Source organism: Linepithema humile, chromosome 3, assembly GCF_040581485.1.
Source record: "Linepithema humile isolate Giens D197 chromosome 3, Lhum_UNIL_v1.0, whole genome shotgun sequence".
NCBI lineage: Eukaryota > Metazoa > Arthropoda > Insecta > Hymenoptera > Formicidae > Linepithema > Linepithema humile.
In genome coordinates this window covers 3,773,033-3,798,603 of record NC_090130.1, presented here as the reverse complement: position 1 = coordinate 3,798,603, position 25,571 = coordinate 3,773,033, and the positions used below count along the sequence as shown (strand labels likewise).

The following is a 25,571-nucleotide window of genomic DNA, read 5'->3' as shown; positions in this document are numbered from 1 at the left end:
CGATCTGTAATCCTGAGTATCGCCGGCCAACGTCAATCGTCGGTTAAGCGTGATTTCCACGATTACATCAGCGATAGATTATGCCGTTCTTCTTCCGGTCGTTCCGTTGCGCTCATTCCGTTGCGCTCATTCCGTTATTTCGCTGCAAGTAGTAGCGGGCGCGTGAGCGGAAACAGGGTGTAACCAGACGTTTCCGGTGGACCATTGAACCAGAGCGCTCCAGGAGACCAGAAGAACCTTTCATTCATGAAAGTATGAGTCATACGCGCGCGCATCCGTGAAACATAAGAGACCTCCCTCTTCACCTCTTGACCCTGCTCTCTTTCTCTCTCTCTTTCTCTCTTTCTCTTTCGCCCTTTCTCGCTCCTTCTCTCTCCTTCATCCTTGACGTCGATTTCTCCTGTCGTGCGTTTTACGCACCGTTTGTGCGTATACGCATCTGCGAAGAGGCAAGGCGCGTGGAGGGAGAACGGCAGTCGTGCGTGGCGTTTGTAAGGGCTCGAAAAGGGACGAGGGAGAAAGAGAGGGGGGTCGGCTCCCCCCTTGGCGTGCAACTGGTGGAATGCCGGTTGAATAAACCAACTCCGCACCCTCCCAGTTAGGGCTCGATCTTGCCGTAGGTTTATTTTCGAGAAGCACGCATTCCCACGCGTATAGTAATTCGTTCAGCCCCAAACTCGATAGGAGTTTCGATTCCTTTTGTCCGGGCACGCGGTTCCTTGCATACAATTAAATTGCGCAAAATATAAACTCCATGAATAGAGCGAAATGATTTCTGTTTTCTGCACGATCGCGACGGTTGCGATGCTACCAAATTATTTTTAAACGTATGATGAAAAATTGGTGTCTCAACGCATTCGAAATCTCTCGATAAATATGTTTTCCGTTCCACGCATTCTCTCATAAATAATGTGCGAAAAGTTCTTTTCTTTTATTATGATCGAGTCGAATTGGATTAACGGATTTTCGAATGCCCTTAAAGTTTTTTCTATTTAAAATGTTGTACAAAACTTGTCGAACGCGCAGTTGAACTTTCTCACAGTACAACAGAGAATGTCTGCATAGGATCCGGGCGATGCAGTGACTCACTAGCGATATGATAGCGTCTCCCATATATTGCATAACGGACTCGGCCGTTCAGGTTTCACGACTGTTTCATTTTAGTATTCACGAGCTCGACTAGTCCACATTTTTCGAAAGCGCGCAATCCAAGTGACATCATCAATATTCGGAATCTTCAAGTTTCAAAAGGTTTAGAGCTCTCAACGTAAATAAACGCATATTAGTAATGCAGCGATGTGTATTGTAAATCAGAATGTCTTCTCTATCAATACAGTTTTCGAAAAATAACAAGAATTGGAAAAACCATCAAAACTTTATCACTCGAAAATATGCACTTGAGCGCGCGGTGGACGGAATAAGTTGAAAATAAAATAAAAAACAAATTAATAAATTCAATTACAATATCTGAGAAACACCGCCGTTATGAGAGAAAATATTCATCGCTTTTATCTTGATATTTCAGAAGAAGCGCGGAAAACCGGAAGCAGCGTGTTGGTGCATTGTCAAGCCGGTGTGTCGCGCAGTGCGACAATCGCGATCGCGTACATAATGTGGCACAAGGGTCTGTCGATGGTGGAGGCGTACAAGCTGGTGAAAAACGTGCGTCCAATCATCAGCCCCAACCTGAATTTCATGGGTCAGTTGCTGGAGCTTGAGCAGGGTCTGCGGGCGTCCGGCGACGTCGGCGGCTCCGCGCCGGAGGAATCCACGACGGCGACGGCGACGGCGACGGCGACGACCACGACGACGACGACAACGGGTAGCTGTCATCAGTGCAGATGGAGTCATCAGCCTAACAACGAGGAAGTGGTCACCTCCGGCTGTAGCGTCTGAGACCGGGCCCCTCTCTCGTATCTTCTTCTCTTTGGTCTCTTTCGAGAGTACCGCATCGTCGGCGCCAGCGTTGAAGCGTCGTACAACGCGCGCGGCAACAAACATATCCCGAGAGATCGTCGAGAGCGAATATCGACGTTCTTCCTGCGCCTCTTCGCGACGAATCCGAATGACGAAGCTATAGATCGCGGGATGGTTAAAAAAAAAAAAATAACATCAGATTTAAAACCGAAAAACTGTGGAACGCGAACGTCTGCTGCGTCTGCGGGATTTTTGGTCTTTAAACCTTTATACCTTTCGATATTTGAGTTATCGTGCTTCTCTCGCGAAAGATGTGCGAGGTTCTTTAGTCTAAAAATCATTGACTTTTCGAAATTTTAAATCTTTTTTAAGTATTCCCGGATTCCCCGTGCCTTCGGAACGAACATCCAGTTAAACAAAATGATAAAGTCATACTGCCGACCTGACAAATCGATTTATTTAAGGGATGCGATACAAGTCGTATGAAGAAGGTATGTCGTATTCTTATGAGAAATAATTCATATTATTAGTATCGCATACTATAATAATATTTCATGTGCTCTGTAAGCGACAATAAATCACTCCGATCATCAGCCAAGCAATTTTTTAGCTAGACAACGCTTGACGCGTTACGAATATCGACGTGACTTCTTCACACTTTTGTATCCGAGAAGAGTTGCACGGAGACTTTTTACTGCGGAGAGGCGCAAAGTGACGGGGAGCGTACATCGCGCGAAATATAACTTGAGCAACGCTCTCTTCCAACTTCGATAACGAGCAGCGCGCCGCGATTACTTATTGTCGTATGACGTTCGCGCGAACGATAAACGTAACTTGTACTTACGACACACAGTGTTCCCTAATAAAGCCTTGTCTGAGTCAATAGAGAAGCAAGTGAAACGTGCGGAATGCTCGCTTGTTAAGTAAGCGGTGTTATTGCTCGCTATTGTTTATGCAAGAGGAAGCGAGGAAGGAAAATATCGCCGCCGGCGGAAATGACTGTTCGAATGATTAATCATTAGGCAGCTCTAAAGGAAAACTCAGGGAATAAATATTGCAAATGAACTTTTATTTGTAGCTCAATGGCTAATGAATAATATTAATCGGTTAAATAGCAATTGAAATGTTATTCAACATTAAACGCGCAATTTTGGCGCGTCTTGATGGAACAAATAAGCGATTGTGCGATTTACTCCTAAATTAGTGGCGCTCTTCTTGCAACACATTCTTTAAACTAATAGCTCCGAAACCGCAAGCCGCGGAACGATTGCACAAAAAGCGATAAGGCAAAGATATTAGCTTGAAAACAGGTGAGAACCGCGCGCTTGCCTCTCCATTGACCTCCTGCAAATCAGGCGTGAATTTTCGTTGGGAGAATTATCGTCTGCACAGAGAAGATTGCTCTCGAATAAACATGTACGGGATGTCACGAGGAAGAAATAACGAGGTTCTAGTCTAAACTAATGGAGTTACTTTTGCAGTAATAGAGTCTCAGGTAGTTCTATTTTTCCATGCAACACATAATAAGTTATATTAAACGGTAACGATAAAAGACAATTTTATTCATTTTTCGATGTCAAACATGCAATCGGTAAATGTTGAACGCAGATCGCACTTTCGAGATTGCACGGCGCGCTTGCATTTTCGGAGAAATTTTTGATTCGGAGAGTTGTTTTTTCCGACGTAAGAGAGAAAATATTGCGTATTTTTAATATTGTAGCTGTTTTTAAGAGATATTTTTTTTATTTAATGCGGACAAATATGGAAGAATAGCAATTCTCGTATTGTTTTCAAACACTTTTATCAAATGTATTGAGTGAAAGACGGAAAGAAATATATACAGCTATTGCAGCAGGGAGGAGATTTCTTCGAGAATGCAACTTTATCGATGTTAATATTCCTTCTCTTGAGGCACCCTGTACATCGGGATCACGTAAAGTGGAGTGTTAATTTAAGGATCAGTCTCTGTGAAAGAATGAAAACTTTGTTAAATAAAGTGAAAACAGTCGTTTAATTAATTCGATTAATTAATAATACATCTATGTAAGTGAAGAAATTGTAGTGAGATAGAGAGAAAGAAAGAGAGAGAGAGAGAAAGAGAGAGAGAGAGAGAGAGAGAATGAGAAAGCGCGAAAGATGACAGGGAAGAAAATCCAAGTGAAATAAAGCAGATGAATAGAGAAAGTTTCATCTATTTGCGTCTGTATTGCAACGCGATATTGATATTTGGTAAAAGAAAAGAAAGGTAATAATATATCGTTCACTGAAAATAGTTTAGTTCGTTAAGCTCCCTTAGCATTTAAGGATCTGGTTGTAATCCAACCATCGTGATCTAGTCGTTTGTTGGGATGATGATACGTACGGATGTGAATGAGAGACGAGATACGAAATGCGAGGATGATTCAGTAGCCTACGAAATCGAGGAAATATATATAATGATCGTAATTGTAAAATTGCGTACAATTATATTAGACGATAAGATGCGAAACGTGATATTGGAGCGCTAAACCTCTTTTTAGTTCTACACTTCAGTAAAGTTCTGTTTAATTCCACATTTCATGTATTTATTGCGCAAATTGATTTGTCTTTTAAGAAATGATTAAAAAGAGCGCACATCTAATTACGCTTTGTGCGCTGAAACGATTATGCGAAATCTGAATCAATAGATTCTTTTCGGTCCAATTTTAATTAAATTGTTTGTTCTCTTTTCTGGAATATTCGAACTGAGAATCAAAAAAAAGATTAATTTTAGTCCAATTTTACTTTAACTTTTATGCACAAGCGCTCCGTACACATTTATCCAAATAACTCGCCCTTAAAGATATGACCAAGCACGACGCGAGTCGAATGTTCCAAAGCGAAGTGCGTCAATTTTACAGCTCAGAGTTTGCGCGCGATGTAGATGAAGAAAAAAAAAAAAAAAAAGATACCGCCGTGTAACAATAATCTCGCGGTTCGACCAACGGAAAATCACAATCGCAATGTGTGACGCCTTGTTAATGATTTAATTATAGCCGACAATAACTTCGTAGAGAAGCTATCGCGAGAGAGAGAGAGAGAGAGAGAAAAAAATTGCGAACGACGGAGCGGAAGGGGCGGAGGGGCGGAAGAACCAAGTTCCTTAGGATTTTGTCTACGACGACGAATTCGGTTAATCAATTTTCAAAGAACGGTACATATCAGCGAAGCGTTGCCTTGCGATAAGACAGAGAACTGAGAAATAGTCGTGGAGGCGCACGATGTATAGACGATTAAAACGATTTAAAACGATTAGTTACCTTGCCAGCGATCGAGAATGGAGAGGGAATGGTGAAGGGGAGGGTTTGATAGAAGTGTAGTACCTGTTGCATCACAAAATGTGTACGCATTTTATCGAGACATTGGATAGCAATAGCTAATACGATGACTTGCAATAAATATCACGGCGCTGATTAATCAAACGGTAGCGTAATCAAAATGATTAATTGATCAGTCAGTCGTTCGCATTCGAGTCGTCGAAACGCGACTCATTCCCCTTGTGATCGGCGGTATGAAGCCGGCGGATAAATCGGGGAATTTTTAACGAAAGAAAAAAAAAAAATACGTCTGTTGACACACTTTCGCTCCACTTCGATTTATTTTATCAGTCTTTCCAGACATCAGGAAAGTTCGAGTAATGTGATCTTTCTATTAGTTGCGAGTTCTTCAGTTTTTTTTATTTTTTTTTTTTTTTTTTTACTTGAACTACCAGTTGTATTCGCATCTTTACTACATATCATATTTATTTATAAATTTTCCAAAGATTAGCCTTTCACGATTAGATAACATTACATTTGTGCGCGTGCAAATCGAAGAGATTGCAAAGAGAATTGTTTATTGTACGTCGTCGTATCTCTATTGTTAACGTGCGCGCGCGAAGGGTCGCTTGCCCTTTCGGGATGTCTGCTTGCGCCTCTTAGAGATATATCTTCTTGCGAACCAATCGACATCTCTTTCTCTTTAAACACGACACAAAGTACTTCGACAAAGTTTTATACAACATTTTGGAAGGTTACACACATCGTAAAACTATGGATCAAACTTTTCCGGGGCCTTTTTAGCGGAGTAAATTAATGAGACAAATCCCGGGAAAGATCAAAGTGTACATTTCGAAGGAATAAGGGCAAACAACATATGAGAGAAAACCGAGACGGATTTGGTGGGGAGAGAGAGAGAGAGAGAGAGAAGGAGAGACCCTAAATGTATGATCGGATCCCAACGATTTGTAATATACAGCTACGTAGTGATTAGGAAAATATTAGCGTAAAGATGTAACTATATTGCGTATGTGCGTGCAAGTATTGTATTATATTGAAAATTTATTTAGTTATTTTATGAATAAAAATGCAAAACTTTGCTGGTTCACGTGGGGAAACTACTTCAATGCTTCACTTCACAATATTCTGTTTATCGTCTACTTCACCTCGCTTCGAATTATGCGGTTTAAGCCTCATTTTTATGCCAGATTATCTTTACGACGCAAGAAAGGAATAAGAAGTACGATGAGTCACTGAATAGCTGGCGAAGATTTTTTTTTTTTTTTTCCTTTAGTCTTTCTTCAAACAATATTACACATTCTCGTTACATCGCTCCGCATACTACATTTCACCGCGAAGGTTTTCTTAATTAAACGCATTAATTGCTACATAATCATTTTGCGTCTATATATACATAGAATTTGATACAGCCCGCATATAGTGATAGTAGAAATAATAATAATACAATAATATGAATAATTGTAATAAAATAATAATTTATAATCATACATCCATGTGTTGCGCAAGTGTAAAAAAAACTTAGAAATATCCGTTTCTTACATTATTACGATAGAAAATGGATCGCTTATGTCGTAATCGGCACTTCTTTCGCATGATTTCAGTATTTTTATTGCGTCACCGTTTTATCTCTCGCTTTTCTCTCATCGAGAACATATTGAAAGAAAAAAAAATGGCAACTAATCAGCTGAAGAGATAGCAAATATATCGATAACAACGTGCAAGTTTCTATGTCTGTGCAGGTGATAATCGATCTATCTTTAACAATATTTTTACGAGGGAGAATTATTGCTTTTTAAAAAACGTGGCTCGCGGTGCAGTTTGCGTTTATGCTTTTTGCAGCCCAGCATGTGATTAGAGAAAGTTATCTGTTTATTCGTAATGACTCAGTCTGCGATATGCACTAAAGTTAAGTTTACTCTACTTAGGTGGATTGATTAATTCCTTCCTTATTGCCTAGGATGATTCACAAATCATGCATATTCGGAGGGAGATAGAAAATCAATTACTACGAAATGCAATGTGCAAATATCTTTTTTTAGTTTATTAAACTAAATATCTAAACTCTTATCGCTATCAACTTAAATTTCTTCAAACTTTCACGCAAATTACAAGCTAGCTCGCTTACACATTCTATTAAGTTTTCAGCCTTTTAAATTTCATTAAGGAAAAAAATATAAAATTAAAGGATCAATGCGACGCGTGACTTTCAGTTTATCCTACCGTGGTTCTTGATACAACGAAAACGGAAAAAAAGCAATACAAAACTAAACGTTTTTGTACCACTTTTCAGCTTTTACAAGCGGGTTCTGCCGGGAGAAAACTGAGAATCAAAATCAAATCGCGCGGATTTATGCTCGAGAAACGAAAAGAATTAATTGCTGGCTAATGCCGCCATTGCGCGAATCAACGTGGCATTCTCTTCGCGAAGCCGTTCTCGTTCCATAGTCATCTCGTGCTGTTGCTTTAAAAGGCGAGCTTCCAGTGCCATTATTTTGTGGTCCCGATCTTCCAAAAGTGATAATAGTCTCCTATTCTCTTCCTGCGCTCGTTCGATCAGCTGAAAATCGCTCGATTGTCATTCTCAAGTGTCTGACGACCAATTAGTACATAAAACTTCTCGGGATGTAATTATAGCGTAGATTCAATTAATTAATCATTAAATATTTTTGATAGCTTACTTCGTGCGGATTATCGCCCGTAGGTGTCGGTAATCTCGGCCTGCCGGTCGCGTTCACAGACGTTAACGTTGACGTTGGCGGTTCGTGATTGCCGTCCGACTGATTAATGCTATCGGATTGATTGAGAGAATCGAATTCCTCGTCGTCGGCTTCCAAATCCGAGTGACTAAAACGTCGACAATCGCATGTAAATTGTGCTTCAATTATTATACATATACTGGTATATTCTTTTTTTTTTCATTAATATTTTACATTATGTTATCTAGAAGTTTTGCATTAGGCACGACCATGGATGCGGATACAAAGAATATCGCATACAATTATAAGATATTTTGATTTCGGCGCAGACACATGTTTAATTGAAGAGCTTAAGGCACACAAACTACATGAAATAGATTTTACAAGAAAATATCTGAAGGAAAATACAACTCCTTTTTTCGATAATTCGATTCTAATAATAATCATAACTGGACAAATAAAATAAAAATCTCATGCAATTTTTGCTTCCACGCTTAAAATATTTATTTTGCCCCAAGCTCTTGAATTATTTTTTATAGTCGCGATTTTTAAAATTTTTATTTCCGATTATCAAAAAATACGTAACTATTTTTCAACGATCGCGATTAAACCATTGCACATTAGACACAATTACTCACGAGCTAATTAAATTCCCTTTTCAATCAAAATTATTTATATCTAATTAAAAAATATATTTGCATTCAGCTGATTCGCGTATTTATACTCTTTGTACCGCAGCAAGTCACGTTCGAATTTCTTCCATTTTTTTAATTTATCGTTTTATTGTTAATATTTGGAGTATTATGGGGATGAATTTTGGATAACGTAGTGGATAGTTTGTTAATTGATTAATTCTACCAGCTCTATCGTACTTCGTACAGGTCGTGCCTAATCATGGTTCTTCGGATATACGACGTAGCGCACTTACCAATTGTGCCTAACTATACATGACCTGTATGAAGTACGGTAGTGCCTAGAAAGCAGTCGTGATTCATTAAAATGACAGTCAAAGACAGCTACTGCACCATGAGAGAAACGCTTATTTCCCAATTGTCAGTAATTACGTGTGAACATGCGTGAGATACCTTTTGTTTCGTCTTTGCGTGTACATTCTGGCGGTCCGCTCCTGCAACATATGCCGTTTTAAGTAATCGTCTTAAAAAGATTGACTTAGAAGTTTTTTTTTAGAAATTTGGGCTTTGTTGGAAATTCCATTCTCTAATTTTGATTGCAATCAATGTTACTCAAAAACGATTGGAAACTTAATTAGTTTTTCCTGTGAAACTGACGATGTGCAATTAATCTCTATTCTCTAACAACTAACTGAATGGTGTGCATCACATATTTCAAAGTGTATGTAAAATATAAAACAAATCTAAATTTCAGTAATGCCAAAGAAACGAAGCGTAGTATAAATTATGCAAATTAATTTTTACACATACATCTTCTCTACCATCGATAAATACTTGGCCTTCTGTATACATATAAAGTGAGAACTGGCACTGACTGCACTTACTTCTATCAATTCGTGATCAAGAAATTCATTGTGATGCGTGTTGTGCTTAGTTTCAAGACAAGTGCCGCTAAGTTCCTCCTCGTCTTCCCCCGTACTTCCGCCAGTGCTCTGAGGAATTGTACGTTTTACCAAATGTTGGGGATATTTATATTAAATTTTAGACATCATGAACTGTGAGATAAACGATCATGAACTGTGAGATAAACGATCATGAACTGTGAGATAAACGATCATGAACTGTGAGATAAACGGTATGAAAAATAGCAGCATGTCGCTAGGCTCAGTATTATAATTCATCACAAGAAACTCTTTGATATATTAAAATAATTGTCTTAAAAAGTTCCGTCTTGAGAGAACTTTCGAAAAAATTCTATAACTTTAAAATTGCTTTCCAAAAATCCAGGAATAAGTAAGAGGAGATCTTAAAACTATAGAAATATAAGATGAAATCTTAAGATTTCAATAATCAAAAGCACAGCTTGCAGACTTGTTTCAATCCAGATGCAAAATTTCGACGCAGCTGAATGACTTTTAAAACTCCAGAGCCGAAGTCGCATTGATTAGTACGCCGCTAGAATCTAGTGGAGCGATTACTTAGGATGATTGACGGTAAGAATCGCGAACCTCTGTCGATGGTAAATGTACGACTCCTGTGCTACGCCGCTTTTCTCGTAGTTTCCGTCGATCGCGTTGCTGCTTCCCCTTGTTTATGTGCGTTGGCCTGTGCAAACAGGATACGACACTAAAGACACTAGAACCAGATCCAGAAAGTATAATTAGGCAATTACGTAAAGTTCCGTGTATCATGGATGTTGCTGGCTAATCAACACTCCAAGCGTGACAATAAATTTTTCTTTCATGATTTTCTTTATCGGTCTTGCAAGCGCATGCGATCGCGGTTTACGTACCGGCCGGTCACGCGTTTATCCTGCTTCCTTATTATGGGTTTGCTCTGCGGGTTGTCGTGCTCGGGCGGAAGCACGGGGTTGGAACCTGCGTCGTAAGCATTTTGCGATTCCTCCACATCAGGTGTATTCTCTGCGACAGAAAGAGTAAGATCTTTATTTTGTCAATATTATTAATGAACACAAAAATTATCTCAGAAGTCATTAATGTTAATTAGCTCTGTTTATTATTCTTCTACTCCAATACTTCACAAGCCGTCCATTAATTTTAGTATTGTTCCATCCATGATAAGTTGTTTTTTTGTGTCAAAAATCTATTGCAATAATCTTTTATGCAAAAAGTTTTTAACGTTTAAAACTGTCAGATATTTTTAACTTCGGACTTTAAAGATTTATTACTCATAGTTTCTTAATTGTCATAGACACTTTATGAATCATTGGTATTTTAACTTCTTATCTTTTATCTTTCACAAAATCAATAGCCAAATATTCCAAGTGCTCCAACAACCACAGATTTGTAAACATATCACGACAAGCTGTTGACATGTACTTTGAAAACTTATGGAGGATACATCTCCTGTCCTCGGAGGGCCCACTCTCGCCCTAGCAGTCCTGATTCTGGACCTCCTGGACGTCAACTCGAAGTCGTTGTCAAAGTCCTCCTGGCTGACGGAGCTGGACGCCATGCCGGTGATATCGCTGCAATGTAAGGATACATCATCGTGACAACGCGCTCGCGATAAGTACAGTGTTGAGAGTGTGCGTGTTGTGCAAAGAGAAAAAACTGGATCCTTACAAAAAATACCTGGACATCTGAACAAAGGGTAGGTCGTGACGTGCGATACCTATGGGGGGATGATCGTCCCGTGCGGGTGCCCGAGCTGGGAGCTTAGCGCTCGATTTTACTACTGTTTCAGGACTCGTCTGAGAAAAAGGGAGAGGAAGAGAAGTCGAGAAGAGAGTTTGAAAAAAGAAAAACGAGCTAGCAGGCGAAACGGAAAAAGAGATAAATAAATCAGTAAAAACAGAGAGAGACACACACACAACGTGCAACGCATGTAGCGAGAGCGAACGCGTCCGGACGCCGGACTGTGATCGAGGACTCACCTGAAGGAGGCTCTTAGCTGCCGATCCGGTGACTCACTGGTGACCCGAATGTGGAATTGACAGCTGTCAGTCGACGTAAACGACGATCGTAAACATCAGCCGAAACGGGCGCATAGCTGGAGCGTAGCCGCGAGCTAGGTCGGCGTATCGATCGTTCGCGGCCTGTGGAAGGCAGATGAGTCGAGAAAGGCGCTTCACCACGGAGTTAACTCTGCGGATTGCGACTCACGTTCACTGCCGAGTACAAAACTACTGCAAGACTCGCTAGTGACTTGCTGTCAGTGACTGCTAGTTCTCTTTGCTTGTGTTCATCACGCTAACCGTCCCCCCCTTTCGCGTAAACGCGATGCGTAATACATCAGGTGACGGATGAACAGTGACGCCAGATTTGAGACGCAAGGACTGGCAAGGACGCAAGCAGCGAGCAGCATAGGGGAGGGAATACCGCACACATGCGCGAGCCACTGTACATGTGAGCTCCGCGCTTCGGACACTAGAAGAGAGCAGACGTACTATTTCTGTCTCCTTTCTTAACGGCCAGAAGTGCTCCATTTTAGCCGGGATTTTAAATAATTGTTAACAAGAGCACATGATGATGCAGGAGCTCACTCACTAGTGCAGTCGGTACACTTACCATCATGTGCAGTCGTTATGTTGTTTTAGCTAACCAATAGATGGCACTGATTCGAGTGGAGCTCCTGATATCTCATGTGTTCCTGTTAACAATTTTTTAAAATCCCAGTTAAAATAAAGCGTTTCTGGCCGTTTCAGCGGTAATCTTAATTTTTTTGTATACTTATTTCCGTTTCTGAGCTACTTTTGTCAGTGCTAGGATGCTCGTAAAATACTAAAATAATTAAAACGTCTCTTTTAAAATTTTTGGAAAGTTTTTATTGCAAAATTCAAAATGCTAATTGTTAATAAAGAAATTAAAAAGCGACGTCTTTTTTTAGGACGTCTTAAAGATGTTTTTTTAAAGACATTTTTAGAAGGTCCTGAAGGTGTCTTCTTTTAGGATGTTTTTGAGACGTCTTTAGACGTCCTTATATTTATTATATGTTATATTATATATATAATACGTGTTAATATTATGCTCTTCTGCAGGATGCAAATCCGAAACGCAGAGCTCACAATATACGTGGCTTGCACATGTGTGCAGTATTTCCTCATGCTGCTTGCTGCTTATGTCTCAAATCTGGCGTCACTGCGAACAGACCGAAACTGGACTGCGTTCAGAGAACGCAACGGTTGTGTAATCGGTGAACATGCACCAGCAAGTGCAAGATCGGTAAAAAGTGCATACGGAAAATTGCGTCTCGCTTCAATATGAATACAGCGAAGAAATTCGAAGAAGCCCAACAGTTTCTTTGAAAATTGAATACATTTTAATAATGCATGTTTAATGTATTGGTTTTAATTATTGTTAGTCTTTTTAATAAAATATTTAATTATATAAGAGAATAATTGCTTATAAATATATGCGACATTATGAACTATAAATAGAGAATCATATCTCATTGTCAGATGTCTTTATTTAATGTTACAATACACAAACGCCTTATCAGTTATTTTAACATTTACATAAAATAATGAAAAATTAATAATATATAACTTTTGTAGTATCTAAATAGTAATATAGATAGTTGCACAAAGTAATATTCTATCGAAAAAAATAACTATAATAATCTCTTGAACAGTAAAAATAAAATATATAATAAAATATAAATCTATTGATGAAAATCTCCATCAATATTAGCAATATTAAAAATAAATCAATACTTTCATGTTTCACAATTTCTGTGTACACTTCATTTTGTGGAATCTTTTCTATTTATAATAATTACATGCTAAATTAACAGTAATATAACTAAACTTCTATTAATCACATATTTGCTATTTGCAATTATTTAAAAAAAATGTAAATATATAGTTATGTCTAGTGTGAAACAGAGCAGTTTTGATTTCAAATCAGTAAAAATGTTTTTTTTTTTTTTCTAATTATAACTTTTGCACTTATAACAGAAGATAATCAAACTTTTTCCTAAATTAATATTTTAAAATAATATAGTTTAAAAAACAAATATGTATGTAAGGAAGATATATCATTAAAATATTGTGTCATTTTCTTCTTATTACAGCATACAAGACACAAGTAGTAATTTTAATTTTAATAACAAATTCTTCGATAAATTCGGAATCATTAGCTTCTGATAGTTACAAAAAGGCATTTTATAAGTTTAAAAAATTAAATAGGTAACGAAACCATACTTTTCAATTAGTTTCAAATAATTTTCATCTTGACGGAATTTTAAAATTTATTTATGAAGATATATAACAAAAATTGAAAAGTTGCATAATCATAACTTCTGTTCACATTTTTACTCAGAAAAAGTTGATTCCAGACAAATCATAGAATCTGTCATTAAGATTAAGTTATAGATGACTTGTGTAACATCACCTTTTAGAAACTTGAAAACAGCACCGATATTACATTATTCTTCTTCATCACTTACATTGCTCAAGCATTTTTCCTTGAAGTGATTAGGCTTATTACAACGAGTGCATATTTTACCCTGTGCTGGACACATGGATACAGCGTGATCAAAGCCACATCTAGGACAATCTCTAACAATAGGTACCCGACACAACCATGAGAAATGGTTCGATTTACCACAATTGGTGCACAATTCGCCGTAAGCGAGACAACGTGACTGAACGTGATTTGTTCCACACTTGGTGCAGTTGGATACATACTTTACTCGACAATTTTCTTTGAAGTGGTTGTATCCCTTACAGTTGTCACATTGTATTCCATGAGCTGGACAACGATTCCTGCTGTGGTGACCACCACAACGAACACATTCCATTTCAGCCGATCGCATACATCTGAGAAGAGGTGGAGAGATCTGATTTCGTGCATTTCCGCAATCTTCTTGTGACTTTTCTTCGCATTGTTTCCAAAATAACATTATTTTGTGGAGGTTCAATGATTGTAAATATGATACTAAGTTTGTTCCTTTGGACTGGACGAAGAGCATTGCTTTTTCCGTGAAATTACAATATTTGATATCTTGTATAATTTTTTCTTTCACAACGCTTACAGGATCACTGTGATTGCTTCCAATAGCAATAAGCTGCAAAAAAGAAATTTAATACATAATACAGATAATTATATAAATTTAACAAAATGAATGTTTAACGATAAAAAATGGTTGTCATTTTTTTAAATTGTGAATTCTTTCATCGAAATGTAATTAAAATTTTTATTATAAATTTTTCAAGATGTCAATGCTTTAGAAAACTTAAAAACTATGAAGTTTTAGCAAATAATGTTTAAGACAAAAACAAAATCTTTTATTTAAAAAAGAAATCTTATTTTTAAAACTAAACTGAGAAGAACACAAAGGAAGTGCTATCGTTTTCTTTCAAACTTTTACAGGTCTTGTCACATATCATGCCTTTATGACTTATCACATATATGCATTTTGTCTATCAGTGTTTATCAGCTGAGTCATATGACTTTGTTCGCGCAGTCATCCAATTCCAATGTACATTATAAAAAATTATTTAATTTTGCATAAGATTGACTTACAACAATAAAATATCAACTCACCATCAAGTTATCAATATATTTATCAATGTTTTCATCTCTCTTCTTTTTTCTAGTCCCAAAAATAAAATATACATCTAAATTACGTAACAATAACTCAAAATTTTCTGTTAAATTATCTTCCTTGGGAAGATACCGAAATACTTGTTCTCTGGAGGGATCAATCAACTTTAATAAGATAGTCGACCATTGTTTTTTATAATGCTCTGTGGGATCTTCTGTTTGGAGAAAATGTAAAAAATTTTGTTTCCACGCACACCAATTTCTGCCTATACCTCTTTCTGTGGTATTGAATGGTGGAAGCCTGTCCATTTTCTTAAACAAATTCGATGTAAAAAATTCTGCACTGTATTCTGTAAAAATAATAATGTGACATATATGAAGAGAAATTCTCAAATTAAGAAAAATTGCCCATTACTTACCCATATTTGTTTCACAAATGTTTTCTTATTTTTTATTGCTGTTGATATCTATCACTTACTCAATTTTATAAAATGTAAATATTAAAATAACAGCCTTGTCAGCCTTGTATATTTTTCTTATTAGTTTAATCGGCTTTTATTTGATTTGGTATTTTTATTATATAACCTAATAAGAAAAATAAAAAAGTTTTATTATTACTCTAAATGTATAAATAAAAAATTAATTTAATGTTTATATATTTTAGGTTAAATAAGATACGTAAGATTTTAACAAAAGATTGTCCACAAGCTGTGGTGAAACATGCAAATTAATAAATTTAAATAATTTAAAAATAACACATTTTTGCATCTGTAATAAAATTAAAAAGTATAATTATTACGGTGTATCATAATTTAATAAGACAGCTCACAATATTAAGAAAAAATATAGATCACTAATAACAATTACGCATCAAAAATGGATTAAGAATTAATAAACAAAAACTAAACGTATTAAAAACTATATTTATTGTTTCACTAAAAAACGTATAAAAACTTACTTGCGAAATCCAGATTAGGAAGTTTTACATTTTACTTCCGAAGATTCATTCGAACGTAAACCCACTATAAATTATATCTTGCACTGAATCTTTATATCAATACTTATTGTATTTATCATATTTCGTTATCGTTAATAAAACTACTCACACAGCATGCATACCCGGGGGACGTTCGGGGGACATCCCGAAGATATCGTATCTCTCAAAGATATCTTTGGGATGTCTTCTGAACGTCTTTTGGATGTGTGCTATGTAGGTAAATGTATTAAAAACCAATTTATTGTTTCACCAAAAAACGTATACAAAAAAAAACTTACTTGAGAAATTCACATTAGGAAGTTTTAGTCCGGGGATTCCAAGGACTGACGGAAAGCTCACTATAAATTATATGTTGCACTCAATCTTTATATCAGTATGTATTGGTCATATTTTGCTATCGTTAATAAAACTACCCACACAGCATTCATACCCGAAGGACGTTCAGGAGACATCCGGAAGATGTCGTATCTCTCAAAGATATCTTCGGGATGCCCTCTGAACGTCTTTTGAATGTGTGCTATGTGGGTAAATGTATTAAAAACCATATTTATTATTTCATCAAAAAACGTATACAAAAAAACTTACTTAAGAAATTCACATTAGGAAGTTTTAGTCCAGGGATTCCAAGGACTGATGGAAAGCTCGCTATAAATTATATCTTGCACTCAATCTTTATATCAGTATGTATTGTATTTATCATATTTTGCTATCATTAATAAAACTACCCACACAGCATGCATACCCAGGGAATGTTCGGTGGACATCCCGAAGTTATCGTATTTCTCAAAGATATTTTCGGGATGTCTTCTGAACGTCTTTTGTATATGTGTGCTGTCTGGTTAAATGTATTAAAAACCATATTTATTATTTCATCAAAAAACGTATACAAAAAAACTTACTTGAGAAATTCACATTAGGAAGTTTTAGTCCGGGGATTCCAAGGACTGACGGAAAGCTCGCTATAAATTATATCTTGCACTCAATCTTTACATCAGTATGTATTGTATTTATATTTTGCTATCATTAATAAAAAACACTTACACAGCATGCATACCCGGGGGACATTCGGAAGACATCCCGAAGTTATCGTATTTCTCAAAGATATCTTCGGGATGTCTTCTGAACGTCTTTTGGATATGTGTGCTGTCTGGTTAAATGTATTAAAAACCATATTTATTATTTCACTAAAAAACGTATACAAAAAAACTTACTTGAGAAATTCACATTAGGAAGTTTTAGTCCGGGGATTCCAAGGACTGACGGAAAGCTCGCTATAAATTATATCTTGCACTCAATCTTTACATCAGTATGTATTGTATTTATATTTTGCTATCATTAATAAAAACCACTTACACAGCATGCATACCCGGGGGACATTCGGAAGACATCCCGAAGTTATCGTATTTCTCAAAGATATCTTCGGGATGTCTTCTGAACGTCTTTTGGATATATGTGCTGTCTGGTTAAATGTATTAAAAACCATATTTATTATTTCACTAAAAAACGTATACAAAAAAAACTTACTTGAGAAATTCACATTAGGAAGTTTTAGTCCGGGGATTCCAAGGACTGACGGAAAGCTCGCTATAAATTATATCTTGCACTCAATCTTTATATCAGTATGTATTGTATTTATCATATTTTGCTATCATTAATAAAACTACCCACACAGCATGCATACCCAGGGAATGTTCGGTGGACATCCCGAAGTTATCGTATTTCTCAAAGATATTTTCGGGATGTCTTCTGAACGTCTTTTGTATATGTGTGCTGTCTGGTTAAATGTATTAAAAACCATATTTCTTATTTCACCAAAAAACGTATACAAAAAAAACTTACTTGAGAAATTCACATTAGGAAGTTTTAGTCCGGGGATTCCGGGGATTCCAGAGATTGACGGGAAGCCGACTATAAAATGTGCTTTGCACTCAATCTTTATATCAATGTTTTCAACACGTATCATATTTTGCTATCGTTAATCTTTGCTGGAAGACTGATAACAACTGTTTATTGCTTTCAAATAAATTGGCAAAAAGTCTAATATTACGATAATCTCTTTTCGTTCTTCGCCAGCTTCAATCCGACACTACGCGCTTGTTGAGGATACCGAACAAATGAAGTCGTTGAATCAGATGTGTGCTATATATTTTACGCAGTGTTGCCAAGTTGAACATGTCATTGAATGGATTTGATTGAAAGGAGGAAACCTGGTGTAATCGTTTCGAAAATTGTTTTCAATTCTACGAGGAAGCTGAAGGTTTGCTGTATGGACCTGGAATAGCAGACTAACGGAAAATAGCTGCGTTTTTCCAAAAATCACTTTTCCTTTTTACTTTTCTATTTCAAAAATTTTAAACGCGTTTTTCTCAAAACTTTTTTTTAAACCTTTTTTTAAATTGGTGGGAAAGATTAGTTAGAAACTATTCGATCAATCGAGTTGTCCCGATGCATACATGTAGTTTATTAAATTCAATCGTCGATGAACCCATAAAATTAATAAAATAATTAATTTAAACAATTTTAGACAAAAGGCGCTACAACTTCGGCGACAAGACCGTGTCAAGATCTGTTTATAGGTGCTAAAATAATATCCATTTTTTAACAAAAAAATTTTTTTTTACTTTTTAAAACATAATAAAACATTAAAAAGATCTGTTGCATTGTTTAAAAAAAAAAATTCCAAAAAATTACCTTTTTTTTCAGCGATTTACACCAGGCTCCTCCCTTAAGGGTAGACGCACGTACGTTTCTAAAGTTATCTGTAATAATTTAAAAAAAAATTGATACAAAAATATATATTTTGTACTCTCAATAGCATACACATTTCTAATAATTTCCTAATTTGATATCTACTATCGTAGTTTATAAATATCAAAAGATATGACATTTAAATGGTGGCGATTTCATAAAAAATCATCACCAAATTTGTCAAAGAATTTATAGTAAAAGACATTCGCAGTTTTAAAATATTTCTATACAGAAATTCATATAGCAAAAGTATCTTATAATTCTTGCACGTTTTGAGATTCATTAAAATAAAGAATTGATAATCGCAATTTCTGTCAATGAAGTCCAGAAGAGTCCTGTTGATTTCATATTATAAACTTCCTTATATCGAAAGATAAGATTACATATAATCGTGCACATGTCACCCGAACAGCTTCAAAGAACGATGACTTCGCGCCACGTTTGCTTTTTACTGCTGCGTTTTAATATAGGAGGTTTTTGGTATTAAAAATCTTTGCTCAATCATAATATTTTTATTAAATGTAGATAGTAATTTTATAAAGTACATAAAAAATATAACTTTTGCATGTTTCAAAATTTTTTGAAAGAAAAGTAATTCCAATTTTTTAAATTTACTTGTGTTCTTAATAGTAATATAAAATGATACTAAAATAAAAGTAAACATATATGCATACTTATTATATTTTATAAAACTTATATCGCGAATCAAGCTTTGCAACACTGCAGAAGACACACCATATGGATAACATTTATGTTGTATATGTTTATCTCTTTTGGGTATAATCCCTCACAATACATTATATTCTTACATTCTTAGAAGTTTCTCACGGGACATGGCTTAGATGCAAAATGCATGTTACCACAAAATTTGCATTGTAGAAGCTTTTGAAACCCACATTTCCAGGAGAAATGATTCGGTTTCTGACATTTATGGCATTCATTCCCGTAAGCAGGACATTGTCGAGAAAAATGACCTTCTCCGCACCGTATGCAGTTGGCAAAATATTGAGATGGACATCTGTAGAAAAAGTGATTTTCGATGCCGCACTTGGTACATTTTTTACCATGAGCACGACATCTATTTAGCGCATGCGTGTCTCCACAATTACGACAGTTTTTAACTTGAGACTTGAGGATTTTTTCATCTCGTTTGAAGTCGAAGTTTTCGTACGACATCCAAATGTATGCCATTTCTCTTACAGTTAACCACTGTATACCCGCAGGATATGAGAATCCTGGAATTAAATTTCCAACTTTTTGCCTGAACTTATTTTTATCTACTTCCATTAAAATCTTCTCCTTCACTACTTCATCCGTATTTGTCATATGCTTCGATGCCATTACCTAAAAAATAATTATTTACATTTTTATTTGACAAAATAAAAAATCAATAATTATCGTTTACTTTTTCAAAATTATATTCAATTAATTTTACATACGAAATTAAAACAAGCTTTACAAGCAAAAATAAAAAAAAAAAATGTCAGAAAATTTTGCATAACTTTGAGCTTCTTTTATCTAATTTTTCAAAAACTATTTAAACAAACTGTTTGTGATATTAATAAAAATATTCATTGAAACGTACCATTAAGGCATTTACGTATTTATCGGTTTCATCAGGATCTTCTCTTGTTAAATTTCCAAATAAGCAATAGAAATCAAATTTCTTTAATAATTTATTTATATCTTGTTTTTCATGAAAGTCTTCGAATGTAAAAGTTTTATAAATATCCTGGCCGATAGGACCCATACGATTTAAGAGCAGTATACACCACTTATCTTTATTGATTTCCAGTGGATCAATCGATTTTTTATACGTAAGAAATGTTTTTTTCCATGTAAACCATTCCGTCATAAAGTCGTTCTGTATTTTTAATAGTGATATTTGCGGGTCGGTATGATTTACCAACCTAGTCGTTTGATTTTCATTGCTATATTTTTCTTTGTCAGTCACTGTTGCAACTTTATTATTAATGGTATTAACTGTATTATTGAATCTCAAGTTACGAGATAAATCTTGTTCTGTTTCTAAACGTGAACCGCTGTGATTAATATTTCTTGTAGGTGAAGTAGTGGGAATTCCTTGTGATGGTACTGATGGAAATTCTACTGACGTATGTGATTCATATCTTCTTTGCAATGCATTTCTATCATGTAATGCATTTACATTATGTAATGCATTTACATTATGTAATGCATTTACATTATGTAATGCATTTATATCACGTCGTATTTTCACGTCATTGTCATGGTGTTTTTTAGTACTGTTATTACCTGTAATATTATTTTAATTAAGTTTCTGGTTCAATAACATATAAAAAATTTTAAAGTATTTATGTGGATAAAATAAATAGTTTATAATTTATAAAATAGTAGTATAAACAATTACCCATTTTTCTGACAATTACAGTATTTTATATAATTAACAATTCATATATTATTAAAAATTAAAATAGGATGTGTTGTATGAGATGTAATGCATTTATAGCTAGTAACACCTGTGGACAAAATAATATTCTTAATTATAAATGTGCATTAAAAAATATATATACATGTATAAATTTATGTATAAAAATTCACAAAATATGCAATGATATTTTCACAATACATTGAAGAAATTAAGTAAATGAAAAAAATTCCTTTGACCATGTATTAAAAAATGCTTTATTAAAAAGTTAAAAAGAGCTGTAGAGCAAAATATATTATATATATTTGAGTTGTAAAAATATACACATGTGTTAGACATCAAAATGACTGAGACACATTTTTCCAAGTCAAATTACATATATGTACAATAAAAGAATTCTCAGAAAAACATTGATCACAGATAGTCTTTTTTAAAATTACCTGTAATATTATTTTAATTGTTTCTGAATTAATCAAGTGCAGACAATTTAGTTAAAGAGCATTCATGTATACATGCATGATTAAAATGTATTATTTTACAGCAGTGCTGTTAATTTATTCATTCATAACTTTCAATCTAACAATTTGCAAAATGCAAATCAAACCAAAAAATTAGGATTGTCCTATTATAATTATCAAGTTCAAAAGTTTTTTAATATTTTGTAAAATTTAATAAATTTCATCTGCCACTGAATAATATAAAAAAATATTGCGACAATATTATTTGCATTTTTGTTTTCTCCTACTAGAAACAAAAAATTGAAGGCTCTTCGATTGTATTAATGTGACAGAAAACACAATTACTATTATCTTATCGATACACACCTTGTTATGCAGATAGAAACAATGACGCGTTTTATTACGAATATCTATGCACCACTGTTCACAACGTGACATGCAACATTATTTTAATTCTGTTTCTATATTCACTTTCCAGTATAGCAGCAAGGTTCCTCGTTTATTCCTGCTTTGATATGTACTTTCACGTCTCTACACTTCTCCGCAGTTTTATCACACTGGTCTCGTCACCGTCACGACAACAATCCTTAAGCCTGATCTACAAGTGCTTCTTGCTTATTGTTTCTTGCTTCCTGCCTTTCGTATTTCTGCTTTTTATGTGTTTGTTGCGTGGAGTCAAGAAACACCGTGATTTACAATTTCTCCTTTCTGAATTTTCGAAGAAAAATATGCCTTTACACAAAGGCAAGAAGGCAGAAAAAAAATCAAAAAGCACATTGTAGATTGGACTTTAGATAAAGTTGATGAAACTTGTTGCATGTAGTACATTCTTTTCCCGCTAGATCGCGTGCTAGTGTCAGCTAATGCCAGCTAGCGGACTACTAAAGTTGGAACGTAAAGAAATAAAAAAATTCTCGTAAAGATCAAGTAAATAGGTCTTAAGTAAATAGTTAAACAATTAGTGCGTAGTTTATTATTAAAATATTTTGAAGATTGTTTAATTCTTTCGCTGTGTATACGTATACGTATACGTATACATGTCATTGAAAAGTAATATCTCGTAGCGTTTTCGAATGAACGGATTTTGATCGATCCAGAGTTGTATAATGACGTCATTGCAACGTTTCCGCCAATGAAAGACTTAAATTCATAGTAAAATAGTGATTAATTGATCCGCGGTGGATCAAAATTCGTTCAATCAAAAACGCTATGAGATATCAGTTGCGTATGCCATGAAGAATCTCATGAACAATGTATGTATGTATTAGTGCTGTCATTTAAAACCGGGTGATCCCCGTCAGCCTGAGGGCCTCAGGTAATACCCGAGATATCAGATTACTTCTGGGTATTACCCGGGTCTACCCGGGTACTCGGATATACGAACTATAATAATTACAAACATGCATTGCATCGTGATTGCATTGTTAATATAAAATAATCGCATTATATATAAAGCACATTACATATAAAAAGTAACAAATAATAAATTATAAGCCATTAATTTTTGTTATATTTTACATGTAATATAATGCCAATGCTGAAATCAAAGGCTGCGTTCGGGAAGCGCGCTATCAGCGCTATTGTGTCATTCTATCCTTGTTTTGTCTAATGAACGATAAAGATAGAATGACGCAATAGCGCTATTGCGCGCTTCCCGAGCGCAGCCAAATATATTGTTTTAAAATCGCACAACGCGCCTGAATGGTTGGCAGCGTGCAGGTCAGGTGACAAGCCTATTGGCTTTGATTGACTAGAACCATCATGGTAGAAATCGTCGTGCAGCCAAGGTATGAAAGTATCAGATGGTGAAAACTTAATGGAACTTATTCATTTTGTTGAAGTATCATGAATATTTTTATGATATTTGAAGGCAAGCTTGGCCGTGGCAAAGGAGAAAAAGGATTAGGAAAAGGAGCGAAGAGAATTTATCATGAAATCAGATGATTATCTATCGTCTTGCCCGTCATGGCGGCGTCAAACGTATTTCTGATTTAATTTATGAAGAAACGCGCATTGATTATTTCTCGAAAACATTATTCATAACGCTGTTATACTGAACATGCAAAACGGAAGACCGTAACTGCCATGGATGCAGAGTTGGGTAAGTTAATGCTTTTTTTTTTAACTAAGTTAAGTTAAAGTTAACGGCCTTGAAAATTTAACTTAGTTAAGATTTTTGTGTAAAAGGGCCACCAAAATTTAAATATTTGGTTTATTTTCTCGTCAAGATAATTTTAGGTTGCTCACATTATGTAATGAGTATAATTTCAAACATTTTATAATTTGTATTACAAATATTTTCTTATTAAAAAATAATTATATATGTGACTTATGCATATACTTATAACTACGTTATATTACTTTTATAGATTTCATTCTTAACTATATATGATAAAGTAAAAATAAAGTATAATTTTTTTGTGGAGGACACGCGAATTATGATGTAATCAAAACTTAGTTTTGATATAATCAAACTTTTTATTAAAAAAATGAAATAATATGGCAAAACGTTTCTTCCATTTCACATGCTTTACCTAACTTTGGTCGTAAGTTCTATAGAGAACTGCGAAGCTACTAATGTTCAACAGATGTCGACAGCAGAGTAATCGCTTGCTAGAACTTGATATTTAGATTGCTAAAACTTTAAGATTATTTTTATTAAAACAAACTAGTAAATACATTTACTAATAATTATATTTATTATTTATATATAGTAAATAATATCAGCTTTAAAATTTCGGAAGTGTTCAATCTTGTCTCACAATATGAAAGAATAAGACAACTAATTATTAATTATAATTGATTGAAATCATCAGCTGATTGCAATAATTATTAGATATTTAAATATTACATAACAATTCTTTATTAAAGTTCTTTAAATATTATTTCTGAGAGAAAGAAGAAAAGCTTTATATTTGTAAATATTAAGTGACTATTGTTACCACGATTTTTATTTTATTTTTATTTTCTGCATCGTTCAAAATTACTTTTATTATCTTGAGTTGTTATGTAGCTGTGAAAATTGATATCGGTGTAAAGTCACGAAATCACATGTCTGTCAATCAAACCGGACATTTCACGTAATCACACGTGCGCAATTATATGGAAAACTCGACGAAGAATATTTAAAAAAAAATGTTTTAAAACATATTTGAAGTGAATTTTTCTTTCGCAAAAATGTCGAAGTAAATCAGCTTTCCAATTTTTATTATTGAATTTCCTGGCAAAGTCTCAAGTGATACTATTAAAACAACGTCAAGCAATTATGATTGACAAACAAAGTTTAATCATGATTTACAATTTCTGTCGACAGAATATTAATTTCGAATTTCAAAAATATGTTTTTAAAATAATTTTCTATAGAGACAGATATATACATGTACGTGAAACGCATTTTATATTACATAAATACGAGATGTTTTCTGTAGCATAACTTAGTGAATTAATTAATGTGACATAATATCCTGAAATATTTTCTTTTTCTTATTTTTTTAATACACTTTGATAATAATAGGAAAATGGCTAATAATGGTTGATAGAATAGCGTGGCATTAATCTCTAAGCTTACGGTATACATATATGCCATAAAATCAATTTTTTAATTCACTTACAATTGACACAACAGTTCTTTTATCGCTTTTCTACACGCGTAGAAAACTTCTCGGTGATAAATGAGGTTTTATTTTTATGAAGAATGATAAAAACAAGAGAATTAAATTTCATACGCGCTATAATGCAGAAATACGCTCTCAAAATCGCGAAGCTTAAGATAAACGGAAGTAAATGTATTTTAGACGTAGTAAACACTTCACTGTAGAATTGGTCGTTATGTTGCGATATAATTTTGCGTTATAATGTATTAAGGTTTTATTGCGGGACATGAATTACGGATCTGCGAAGAAACCGGGTCA

At 34.7% G+C, this 25,571-nt stretch overlaps 4 protein-coding genes across 29 annotated transcripts in view; 1 reads left to right on the top strand and 3 right to left on the bottom strand.

Moving 5' to 3' along the window:
- The window catches only part of puc (puckered), a 32,339-nt gene extending 26,039 nt beyond the window's left edge, over window positions 1–6,300 (top strand). For all 3 annotated transcript variants that reach the window (XM_012374319.2, XM_067352485.1, XM_012374321.2), the window contains one exon: window positions 1,526–6,300. In XM_012374319.2, the coding sequence (XP_012229742.2) occupies window positions 1,526–1,896 (371 nt within the window). In that variant the 3' untranslated portion in view covers window positions 1,897–6,300. The remainder of the gene's footprint in view (window positions 1–1,525) is intronic.
- LOC105676541 (PRKC apoptosis WT1 regulator protein) lies at window positions 5,606–11,838 on the bottom strand. Of its 7 annotated transcripts, none has more exons than XM_012374533.2 (10): window positions 11,438–11,837; window positions 11,127–11,254; window positions 10,881–11,029; window positions 10,334–10,463; window positions 10,050–10,146; window positions 9,426–9,533; window positions 8,995–9,035; window positions 8,838–8,882; window positions 7,892–8,057; window positions 5,606–7,770 (listed from the first exon to the last, which is right to left on the bottom strand). In XM_012374533.2, the coding sequence occupies exons 2-10, from the start codon at window positions 11,141–11,143 to the stop codon at window positions 7,585–7,587; spliced, it is 939 nt and encodes a 312-aa protein (XP_012229956.1). In that variant the 5' UTR covers window positions 11,144–11,254; window positions 11,438–11,837; the 3' UTR covers window positions 5,606–7,584. The 7 variants fall into 7 exon arrangements, with proteins under 7 accessions (XP_012229956.1, XP_012229954.1, XP_067208623.1 ...); XM_012374531.2 differs by having other exon boundaries at window positions 10,050–10,176; window positions 11,438–11,836; XM_067352522.1 differs by lacking the exon at window positions 9,426–9,533 and having other exon boundaries at window positions 11,438–11,838.
- A 1,113-nt stretch (window positions 11,839–12,951) lies between these two features.
- On the bottom strand, window positions 12,952–18,598 carry LOC105676251 (elastin-like). Of its 18 annotated transcripts, XM_067352503.1 has the most exons (10): window positions 17,887–18,172; window positions 17,572–17,631; window positions 17,259–17,318; window positions 16,947–17,006; window positions 16,633–16,692; window positions 16,326–16,385; window positions 16,009–16,072; window positions 15,470–15,635; window positions 15,051–15,400; window positions 12,952–14,571 (listed from the first exon to the last, which is right to left on the bottom strand). In XM_067352503.1, the coding sequence occupies exons 8-10, from the start codon at window positions 15,471–15,473 to the stop codon at window positions 13,930–13,932; spliced, it is 996 nt and encodes a 331-aa protein (XP_067208604.1). In that variant the 5' UTR covers window positions 15,474–15,635; window positions 16,009–16,072; window positions 16,326–16,385; window positions 16,633–16,692; window positions 16,947–17,006; window positions 17,259–17,318; window positions 17,572–17,631; window positions 17,887–18,172; the 3' UTR covers window positions 12,952–13,929. The 18 variants fall into 18 exon arrangements, with proteins under 18 accessions (XP_067208604.1, XP_067208609.1, XP_067208603.1 ...); XM_067352508.1 differs by lacking the exon at window positions 16,326–16,385; XM_067352502.1 differs by lacking the exon at window positions 16,633–16,692.
- A 689-nt stretch (window positions 18,599–19,287) lies between these two features.
- LOC105676247 (uncharacterized) lies at window positions 19,288–22,377 on the bottom strand. Its single transcript, XM_012373981.2, has 4 exons — window positions 22,027–22,377; window positions 21,185–21,293; window positions 20,381–21,069; window positions 19,288–20,139 (listed from the first exon to the last, which is right to left on the bottom strand). Exons 2-4 carry the CDS (start codon window positions 21,186–21,188, stop codon window positions 19,609–19,611), a joined length of 1,224 nt encoding a protein of 407 aa, XP_012229404.2. The 5' UTR covers window positions 21,189–21,293; window positions 22,027–22,377; the 3' UTR covers window positions 19,288–19,608.
- Between the last annotated feature and the right edge of the window lie 3,194 nt (window positions 22,378–25,571).